Here is an 11,368-nt window from a genome sequence, read left to right as displayed (position 1 = left end):
CCTCCCGGCTCACCCAGGCTACGACGCTGGTTCTGCCGGCTCTCGGAGCCAAGCGCGAATCCCCAGGGCTAATTCCCAAGAACGGAGAGAGCACAGCCTGGAGGCTGCCCCCGCCTCCGCGCCCCTGTCCTCACTTTCTGAGGCTGTTAGCAGAAAGCCCCGCGGGCCGGGGAGAGGCGGGACGCGGGGGATGGCTTCAGAGCGCCCTGTGAGCGTCGGCATTAGTCGTCAGGCAGCCAGGACTCCTTGGGCGATCGCCCTGGGTGGAGGAGAGGAGTTTCCGGGGCTCGGGTCCGGGTCGCCTTCCAGGGGAACAAGCGCGGAAGCAAGTGGGCGGCGAGAGGCGGAGCGAGGGACGCGGGGGGCGTGGACGCAGCCGGCTTTGGAAAGGCCCCAAGTTAATGAGGCGTGCGCCGGCTGCCGAGCGCCTTTCGAAGCTGGGCTTTCCCCCGTGGTGCGGGCGCCAGGAGCCGCCTTTTCCGCTGGGTGTCACTCGGGGGTGGGGAAGATGGCCCATTCAAAAGCGCCGCGAGGGGGCCCGGCCAGTGCCCTTCAGTGAGCGCTCGCAAGAGGACGGCAGAGGCCCGGCAGCTCGCGGCTCCGGGACCTTGTGGCGCATCAGGACGCGGCTGTCCCTCTGCCGGGACCCACAGCCGCCGCCGCCGCTCTGCCTCCTGCGTGTTAGCCTCCTCTGCGCGCTCCGGGCAGGCGGCCGTGGGAGCCGCTGGGGCGAGGACGGCGCGCGGCTGCTGCTGCTGCCCCCGGCCCGCGTGGCTGGAAACGGAGAGGCCGAGCCAAGCGGCGGCCCCTCTTATGCTGGGAGGATGCTGGAGAGCAGCGGCTGCAAAGCGCTGAAGGAGGGCGTGCTGGAGAAGCGCAGCGACGGGTTGTTGCAGCTCTGGAAGAAAAAGTGCTGCATCCTCACCGAGGAGGGGCTGCTGCTCATCCCCCCCAAGCAGCTGCAACACCAGCAGCAGCAACAGCAGCAGCAGCAACAGCAGCAGCAGCAACAACAGCCCGGGCAGGGGCCGGCCGAGCCGTCCCTACCCAGTGGCCCCGCTGTCGCCAGCCTCGAGCCGCCGGTCAAGCTCAAGGAACTGCACTTCTCCAACATGAAGACCGTGGACTGTGTAGAGCGCAAGGGCAAGTACATGTACTTCACTGTGGTGATGGCAGAGGGCAAGGAAATCGACTTTCGGTGCCCGCAAGACCAGGGCTGGAACGCCGAGATCACGCTGCAGATGGTGCAGTACAAGAATCGTCAGGCCATCCTGGCAGTCAAGTCCACGCGGCAGAAGCAGCAGCACCTGGTCCAGCAGCAGCCCCCCTCGCAGCCGCAGCCGCAGCCGCAGCTCCAGCCCCAACCCCAACCCCAACCCCAGCCTCAGCCTCAGCCTCAGCCTCAGCCGCAACCCCAGCCCCAGTCACAACCCCAGCCTCAGCCCCAACCCAAGCCTCAGCCCCAGCAGCTCCACCCGTATCCGCATCCACATCCACATCCACATCCACACTCTCATCCGCACTCGCACCCACACCCTCACCCGCACCCGCACCCGCACCAAATACCACACCCGCACCCACAGCCGCACTCGCAGCCGCACGGACACCGGCTTCTCCGCAGCACCTCCAACTCTGCCTGAAGGGGGCAGCTCCCGGGCCAGACAAGGTAAGGTCCCGGCCCTCGCGCTCCAGAGGAGTGGGTCTCGGGAGTGTGTTGGGAGGAGTAGGAAGCTCGCTCACAGGTTCGGCTCCTGTATGGAGAAATCAGAACTCATTCCGAGTTTCTGGGGCGATGGAAGGAACAGAAACAAACTGGAGCCAGGAGGCCCTGGGCAGGGAGGGAAGGCTGGGGAGGCCCGGGCCAGGCAGGGGGCCTCGCAGACCGCGCCCGCGCCCATCACGACAGTCCCTGTCCGGTGGTGCGCCCCCCAGCCACACTTGACTGTGTGTTTGGGCACTTGAGGGAAACACCGCGGTGCCTTTCTGAGCCCGCTTTGTCAGCCGAACTGGCCCGAACAGAACTGGTCTGGGAGGGTTCCTAGCCACCTACTTCACTCGGTGTCATTTCTTTCCAGGTTTTGAGGACTTGAGGAAGTGGGACGAGCACATTTCTATTGTCTTCACTTGGATCAAAAGCAAAACAGTCTCTCCGCCCCGCACCAGATCAAGTAGTTTGGACATCACCCTACTGAAAACTTGTGATTCGTCTTAGGTTTCTGCATACTTTTCATCACGATGCAGGAAACGATTTCGACTCAAGAAGACTTTTATTTATGAACCTTTGAAAGGATCGTCTAGTATGGTGAATTTTCTAGGAGCGATGATGTACTGTAATTTTATTCTAATGTATTTTGATTTATGATTATTTATTAGTTTTTTTTTTTTAAATGCTTGTTCTAAGACATTTCTGAATGTAGGCCATTTTCCAAAAAGGAAACTTTATTTTCAAAAACCTATTCCATAGTAAGTCCTAGTCTTGGAAAATAAAAAAGGGCGGTGGAGGGGAAAACATTAAGAATCTAGTCATTATTCCTGGAGTACTTTCAGAAGGTATGACACTTTCATTGTTATGCCAAGTGATTGAAATTAAAACTCCGATACTACTATTTTTGAGGATTTTTGTTTTTGTTTTTGCTTAGACATATAGTTTGTCTAGAAGTTTAAAAAAGCTAAAAGTTCAAAATGGTGTAATTATGAATATCTAATGCTCAAGATAGTTTCTAAAAGGAAATCAGTAGTAGGGATACCTGATTTCAAAATATTTAAAACATAACCTAACTGATGATGGTAGGATGATTGTATCTTGAATATGTGGTAGGGCCACATCTACTGTAGGAAAACCTCTTATCATCTGTGTGTAAAGGGCTTAACAAGGAGAAGAGGTCTTTTGATTGATTTATGAGTATAAATGCATTTGCTGTTTCATTTCAAAAATGTTGTGGAGGAAAATAGTATATTTAACTTGTATAAGAGAATATTTGTGCCCCTGTCCAGGCTGCAGGACCTTTCTCCGAGAGCTTTGCACACTTGAACCACATTTTCTGATCCCTTTACTTTGTTTTAGAAGCACACTGAAAAATCTCGTTGTTTAAAGTACAATTTGTAAATATTTCAAAGGTCTAGGCGTCATAACTTCTTGTTTTCATACTGAAAATGATGTTGATCAGAGAAACCAACTGTTTTGCTTTTCATTGCTCTGTGAGAAAGTTGAGGATTCTGTTTTGTTGTTAGGTTAGCTAAATCAGAAATCGAAAAGGAAAAGACTGGATAAACACAGGATTTTCAGTAAGCAAACAACCCCAGTCTTGTCTTAGAAGCCACTTGTTGAGGAGTCTGTGGGGGGAGAAAAGAGGATGTGCTTTTAAAGGTAGAACAAACCTTCTTCTGTGTTAAATCAAAAGGATGTTCAAAATCCACCAGGGCAGATGCTACTTAAGTTTAAATGGAGCCATAGATGATACAAAGTCCTCTTGGGGCTGAAAATCACTTCCTATCTGCATGGCTTTACTAACTGGTTTCTGTTTTCCATTATCTTTTTCACAGAAAGTCTTGGTCAGTATTTTTCCAGCATTTAAATTGAAACGGTCAGTATCAGACCACTGCTAGGTTATGTAGTCAAGAAATAAAAATAGAATTACATGCTACAGATGTCTTTATTCTCCTTCCATCTAGAAAGGAGTTCCAAGGTCAAAGTACTTTTTAGTGCAATAGTTAAATGACATTTTGAGATCATAACTCTTATCCAAAAAGTTGCAGGGAAAATTAAATAGTTTTCCCCTATTAAGCAAATGGCAAACAAAACTTAAGTGGACCCCCACTTCCAGTGGTTATTTAGGTTGCAGCTGTGAAAATATGCTGCCAACATTTAAAAACTCATTTCATATGTATATATGTATATACATATATGAATATGCATGTACATATACATATATGAGAACATGTATGTACACATATATGCACATATATGAATATGTATATATGTATATGTGTGTATATATGTATATGAAATGAGAGCTGGATCTAAAGATTTCTTAAATCAAGTTTGGTTCAGCTTCCTTAGAAGTACGGCTGTACTTTTTGAGGAGTGCCTCATAGTACTATACTTTTAATGCATGCAAATCATAACAACTCCAAATGAACCACAATTTTTTTCCCAATGGAGGATTTTTCTTTTAAATTCTTGTACTGAAAATTAAAAAATCCATACCAAATACTTTACAAATTAAGATTGGTGTAGGTTTTAAAAAAGGCATTTGTATGTTGTTAGCTTACATGTGGGGCTAGGTAATTTCATTGCTTAAAAAAATATGCCCAGGCTCCCTCTTGGTGGCTGGATTTCCTTTTTTTCCCCCCATGGTGGCCATGGTTCTTAATAGGGCCACCAGAATCATGGTTTCTTTTCTTTTCTTTTTTTTTTTTTTGAGACGGAGTCTCACTCTGTCGCGCAGGCTAGAGTGCAGTGACACGATCTCGGCTCACTGCAACCTCTGCCTCCTGGGTTCAAGCAATTCTCCTGTCTCAGCCTTCTGAATAGCTGGGACTACAGGCGCATGCCACTATGTCCAGCTAATTTTTGTATTTTTAGTAGAGATGGGGTTTCACCATATTGGCTGGTCTCGAACTCCTGACCTCAGGTGATCCACCTGCCTTGGCTAGGATTACAGGCGTGAGCCACCATGCCCTGCCCCAGAATAACGGTTTCTTGACTTTCCATAGCCCTTGTTCCTTAGTCTTTTGTGATATTTATGTTGACCTTTATCACTTTCTATTCTGAACCCCTCTTAGCATTTAATGTGAAATCTAAGAAATCAGAGAGAAGTAGAATGGCTTTTATTGTTTTGACACCTTTGAAATTATTATTAATAATTTTTCCAGAGCAAAAAAGCAAACACGCTCAGTAAGTCTAACCAAAACAAAATATAAATGTACATCATTTAATGTCTCAGTGCCTCTATCTACCTGTAAGAAAATGATACAAACCACCTAAGGTATTTTGAAGCCTGACAAATCAACTTCATGGAAAAAGGTAAAAAATGCATTTTTCAACCCAAGGAAAAGATGACCGAAAGGGCAGATCCAATAGAAGACCCACTCCTTAAATAAACATAAAATGTAAAAAGTTGGAAAATTAGGAGTAATGTTCCATCTGGAAACTGAACTTTTTATCCTTGAACTTGTGTTGGCACCAAGCCTCATACACAGTGAGCTCAAAACTGTCTGTTGGGACAAAGGAAGGAAGGACAAAATGTGTAACTCCCCAGCATCTGGGAGATGCTGTCTCTTGCCTCGCTGAGAGTTCCTTTTATTTGCTCTCATGTCATTCCCTGAGAACAATGAATTCTGGGACAGGCTAAACATCATGACGAAATTTCTTAAACAGACTTTCTGAGTGGAAATCCATTTAGATCTGTGTATGCTCTATGGGGAGTGCTGACGTCAGAGAGTAAACGTCTATAAGGGGCCCTTTTAAAATGAACATTTTCCTCATTGGGATTCTCTGATCATGTAGAAATCAAACCATCTTTATAATTTCACTTCAGATGTTTATGGTTTTGTGTTTTTGTCTCCAATGATGGTAAAAATAAAAAACACACATTACTTAAAGGAGTTTCCCTCACATGTAAACACCGTTAAGAAGTCTGGGTTAAGTTGAAAGTCTTGTTTTAACTATTCTTTTCTCTCATATACCAAACACTCTGTATTTCTCTTAAAGAAGCTCTTTAAGAGAAAGCTCTAATTTTAAATCTGACAGTAAAGTTTGCTGCAAGTGTATGAGTTCAAACACATCCCTTGTTTTCTGTCCCTAGGGGAAAAGTCATCTGGTGTTAGCTTGGCTCCTGTGTTAATATTATATTCAGTAGCAGGCTTAGAAGAGTGGTCTAAGACTTGAACCTGGAGCAGTTTTATAGCACAGAATCCTATGAAGATAGGACTGTGAGCATTTGTTTTCTTTTTTTGTGTGTCAAACTAATTGGCTTTTGCTTTAGCAATAAAATGTCCTCAACAGAATAAATTTTAAATGTGAAAATTATAGATCTTGGAATTGAATCCATCAGTGATTCAAGAGATACACCTATTTGCCTAAAACAACATAAGATGTATTAGTTATGGAATTACGTGTTGGATAGGTTCTTAAGACCTGTTTCCTCAATTCTTGATACAGTTTTCAAGGGTGGCTTTTTGACTTGCATGGTTGGGCAGATAATCCAGATTTACCTAAGATTGGGTAAAAAAATGATCTGTGACTTTGCTGGCAGGGCATTTGCTAAACGGTCAGGATCTAACAGGGTTTTCTTAGAAAGGGCAATATTGTCCAATGAAGGAAGCAGAAGGACTCTGGGTTAGAAGCATCTGCACAAAAGCTGATGAGACCTACTCTCCACTGCTCTGCAGCTGGTCAGCTGATGGCAGGCTGAGCAGTGGGGAAGCAGGTTTTAACAATAGGTAGTCCTTCCAGGTCACTGTATATTGAGAAGAAACATAAAACTATTTTCTGTTACATTCCGAGGTCAGCTTTCTTCTTAACGTTTTATAGTATACAAACGCCAGCTTCTGGAAAGCAAGTGTCATCATGTACCAAATGCTTTATACACCATCACATTCATGAATTTTTTAGCATGGTCAGAACTTGTGTAAATATGTCTCTTAGATGATTTTGGGGAGATGTCATTTATTTTTCATATTTTCAAAATGCATTCCATTTCAAATAAAGTATCTATTGAGACAACCGACCTGTGGACCTTTTGAAGGCCTTATTCAATTGGCACATGCACTGTGTGTTCCTGTGAAACAGAGATTCTGAATTGCCTGGGCATTCTGGGGAAAAAAAAAGACGATTTTTGAGGTTGGGAATTCAATTTTTTAAAAATTCACTGGGAATTTGGAATATGAAAATTCACTCAGGTCTGTTGGTGAAAAAATTAGCTTTCAGAATGCTAATGAACCTTAGTGGAATTTTCCATAGTTTCCCAGAGGACCAGAAACAGTCCCTAGTGAATCAGCTCAACAGCAATTCCCTCTTGAGTCCCAGAGGTAGTCTAGTTCTCTTATGTCTCTTGGGAGGGTAAAGCTTTGTCTCTGAGTCATCCTTCAAACAGGTATTCATAAACCTTCCTATTTTGTGTTGAAAGCAGAAGAAGGACTTGATTCTTTAAAGAAAAACAGCATAACTTTATTCTTACAATCTCCACTGGCATCTAAAGGCCTTTAAATCTCGAAAGACGGTAAATTAGGAAACTTGAAGTCTTTTTTTTTTTTTTTTTTATCCCTTAGGATAGTCTTGCATTGACAGCTTTACTACTCTAGTTTTTTTGTTTGTTTGTTTGTTTGTTTAAAGAAAAAATGTGAGAAGACAAATTACTGTCATGCTAAGGGGACTTCAGGGACACTGTGCGAAATAAATGTATATAGTAGGTGGTAGCCCAGGATTGGTAAGAGCCAGGATTTGAGAGTCATAGTACACGGGTTCAAGTCCCAGTTTCACAATTATTAGCTGTGTAGATCTTGAATTACTTAAACTCTTGGAAACTCAATTTCCTTTTCTGTAAAATGAAGTTTATAAAGGTACTTATTTTAGGGTGGTTGAGGAGATTTAATAAGTTAGGATACATAAAAGTACTTAGAGCAGTGCCTGGCATCACTGTGAAAGGAAGCTCCTTGCATTAGGGCAGATAAACAGGTGGGGAATCATTATAGCCATATGAATATATAGTATATGGTATTCTGAAGCTAGGCATTGTATTTTCTGAGATCTCAGCACTTATTTATTTATTTATTTAAAACAGAGTCTTGCTTTGTTGCCCAGGCTGGAGTACAGTAGCGCCATCTTGGCTCACTGCAGTCTCCACCTCCAGGGTTCAATTCTCCCACATCAGCCCCCTGAGTAGCTGGGATTACAGGCGTGTGCCACCACAATGGCTAATTTTTGCATTTATAGTAGAGACAGGGTTTCACCATGTCGCCCAATCTGGTCTTGAACTCCTGACCACAAGTGATCCAGCTGCCTTGGCATCCCAAAGTGCTGGGATTACAGGCGTGAGCCACCATGCCTGGCCTCAGCACTTCTTTTTCAACGGTAAGAACAGTATGGTTGACCACATCCTTGTATTCAACTTTGAAAAAAGAGAAAAATACATTATAGAAATACTATTTAAAATTTTGTTTTTATTATTATTATTATTGTTTCTTTGGAAACGGAGTTTCTCTCTGTAGCCCAGACTCTGAGATGCAGTGGCACAATCTCGACTCACTGCAACCTCCGCCTCCCGGGTTCAAGCTGTTCTCCTGCCTCAGCCTCCTGAGTAGTTGGAATTACAGGCATGCACCACTATGCCTGGCTAATTTTTATATTTTTAGTAGAGACGGGGTTTCACCATATTGGCCAGGCTGATCTTGATCTCCTGACCTCAGGTGATCCACCTGCCTCAGCCTCCCAAAATGCTGGTTTTACAAGTGTGAACCACCACACCTGGCCAATTTTTATTATTATTTAGAGACATGATCTTGCTCTATTGCCCAGACTGGAGTTCAGTGGTGTGATCATAGCTCACTGCAGCCTGGAACTCCTGGGCTCAAGCATCCGCCCACCTCAACCTCCCAAAGTCCCAGGATTACAGGCATCAGCCGCCATGCCTGCAAACACTACCATTTTAATGACAATTTTCATATGCTTATTACTTTCCAGTCTTGGTCCACATGCTCATGTATTTTAAGTTACTTATAAATTAGTCTATCAAAAAAGTCATATATGTAGCTGTGGTGCTCTGCCCAGATTGCCACTTCAGGACAGAGAGGGCATTCAGTCACCATACGTGGATGTGTTGGTGACTATCATGTTCGCAGCAAGTCCTTTCCCTGGGGACCCACCTTGTCCTAGAACATACCCCCTCCTTGGGGGTAGCCCACATCCAGTGATGGGTCTATGGGGAGTGGATGAAGGTCAGGCCAACTGTAAAGGATCATCCCAGCTGCAGAGCTGCCTGTGGAATTGGCAGAGGCCTATCACAACCAGTGTGCATTGTATTCCAACTCTCACTCTGCTCAATTCTGTTTCCCGTGCTTCCTCACAGGTGAGGTTCCCAAAAACACTCCTTGGGGTGGGAACACTCGCTCTCCCCCAACCTCCTGCCATCAAATCTCAGAGTCTCAGAACCTGTATCTCAGGGAATCCTGTCTATGACCATGTCTGTTTCTGTATGTGAATATGTGTATGTTCCCACCACCAGGTTCTAGAGGAAGGCTGGTGGTGTCGGGAGGGGAATAAACAGCATAATGGTGAAGCATAGGCTTTAGGGTAGTGGCTCTCAACCTAGAGCAATTTTGTCCCTCAGAAGACATTTAGCAACGTTTGGAGTGATTTTTGGTTATCACAAGTGGTGAGCCGAGGCCAAGGATGCTGCTAAATATCCTACTATGCACAGGAGAGCCCCACCCACAACAAAGAATTACCCCGCCCAAAATGTCAACCATGCCAAGGTTGAGAAACCCTGCTTTGGAATCAGATAGTCTCATTCTTATTAGCTGAGTTGCTTTGGGCAAGTAATTTAATTTATTTTAGCCTCTGTTTTCAGCATGTGTAATGCAGAAAATGATAGTACCTGTCTCATGGAGTTGTGAAACCAAAATTAGTTAGTTCACATAAAGGACTGTGGCTGTTCCTGTCACAAAGTAAGCATTCAATAAGTGGTAACTATCATCCTTATTATTATTGTTTAAAGTCATAATGTTAATGACAGCATAATATGCCATTTAGTTGGTGTATTATTTCACTTATTTGCCTGTTGCCATCTGGTGATTTTCTGTTGTTATGCTGTTAACAATACAGTTGCAATAAACATCATCATGCATACATTATATTGAATAAAAAGCATGAACTGGGATTCTAGTTCTGACTCTTAGTCTTCTGACATTAGCAGTTCATTAAATCTCTATGAGCCTTAGTCTGCTCATTTGTAAGTGGGAATAATAGCCCTGCCTGAGAGAAGCTATTATGAAGATACTATGAAGTGGCAGTAAAATCTGCATGAGTTCAAGTCCCAGAGGCACCACTTAGCCACTTTACTTACAGTAAAGCATCATGAAAAATGCAAACATTATTATCTGGATTCCATTTTAAGAGGAATTAGATATTATATATTCATATACATATGTATATTTCAATCAAAATAATCTGGTTTTAAGAAATAGGATGGGCTGGGCATGGTGGCTCATGACTGTAATCCCAGCACTTTGGGAGGCCAAGGCAAGAGGATCATTTGAGGCCAGGAGTTCAAGACCAGCGTGGGCAGCATAGCAAGAACCCCATCTCTAATTTTCTTTTTTAAGATTCTGACAAAGGGTTATTAAAAAATGCAAACCATTCAAAAAAAGAGAAATAAAAATTTTAAAAAGAAAAGGAAACAGGATGTTACTGTAACTAAAAAAATAGTATCAAGTAATTTCTAGTTTTTTATAGAATTTGACCCAAATTTATATTTATGGTAAAGTGGAAGGAATCATGTCAACTTATTGACGGAGGAAACTGTGACTAATGAACTCACTGACCATATGAATCTATTCAGCAAAATATTCTTACTTGCTTTTCTCTCGAAGACCTGGTGGGAAGCCCTCACCAGCTACATAGAAAGGCCATAATCAGATGTCATGGTGCGAGTGTTCCAGAGCTCTAGCCTTACTTGCCTACAAAGTAAGTCTGTTTATCAAAGATGGCAGCAGTGGGGGCCAGAACACTGGAAATTTAGATGATATGGGATAGACTGTTGCTGTGGGCAAATCCAATTGGTTTGAGGATTGTTCAGATTCTGATTTTATCTTGAAGGACCTGGGGATAAAGAGGTCCACTTTGTTACTCCTAGACACAGAGTCAGAATTAGCTGCTTCGGAGATACAGTCGATGTGAGAATGGCTTGCTTTTTGCCAGACCATTCACCTGAAGCATTTGATATTTAGTTAGGCTCCGGAAATGAAAACTTGAAAAAGTAGTCAATGCGGTTATGTTGTATACTCTTAAGGCCTGCCAAAGTCGTTTATAATGGAGTGAGCAAACACATACTGCCGTCTTTTAAGACCAGACATCCTGTGCTTCCAAAGCAACTGATAAATGAGTATTCAAGTATGGGAGAGAAAGAAACAGGAAATGACCCTTGGGGAGTTTCAAAGTTTTAATTATGTTACTATCCTCAACTGGCTTTCTCCAGAAGCTGATAGTTCATACAGTTGACTTATTTTGCAAGTATTTTGAACTTTGCCGTAGCAAATTCTAACCAGTAGTGTGGCTTACCCCGTCAGGGCTGACTCACGACCTCAAAACTGCAGACCAGCTTTGTGACTAATCACAGCCAAAGAAGCCAAACTTGTAGCAATTTTAGGC

The 11,368-nt window shown here is 43.8% G+C and overlaps 1 protein-coding gene across 1 annotated transcript; it reads left to right on the top strand.

The window, feature by feature from the left end:
* Positions 1-248: 248 nt before the first annotated feature.
* On the top strand, positions 249-6,731 carry PHLDA1 (pleckstrin homology-like domain, family A, member 1). Its single transcript, XM_011981372.1, has 2 exons — positions 249-1,666; positions 2,076-6,731. Exon 1 carries the CDS (start codon positions 402-404, stop codon positions 1,638-1,640), a length of 1,239 nt encoding a protein of 412 aa, XP_011836762.1. The 5' UTR covers positions 249-401; the 3' UTR covers positions 1,641-1,666; positions 2,076-6,731.
* The last annotated feature ends 4,637 nt before the right edge of the window (positions 6,732-11,368 follow it).

Source organism: Mandrillus leucophaeus, unplaced genomic scaffold (assembly GCF_000951045.1).
Source record: "Mandrillus leucophaeus isolate KB7577 unplaced genomic scaffold, Mleu.le_1.0 Scaffold225, whole genome shotgun sequence".
In the NCBI taxonomy this organism is placed as follows: domain Eukaryota; kingdom Metazoa; phylum Chordata; class Mammalia; order Primates; family Cercopithecidae; genus Mandrillus; species Mandrillus leucophaeus.
The sequence above is the reverse complement of the archived record's forward strand: the minus strand, read 5'-3'. Positions and strand labels throughout refer to the sequence as shown.

Bases quoted from the DNA above. Each gene is read 5' to 3' on its own strand.
- PHLDA1 (XM_011981372.1), top strand. From the start codon at position 402: ATGAGGCGTGCGCCGGCTGCCGAGCGCCTTTCGAAGCTGGGCTTTCCC.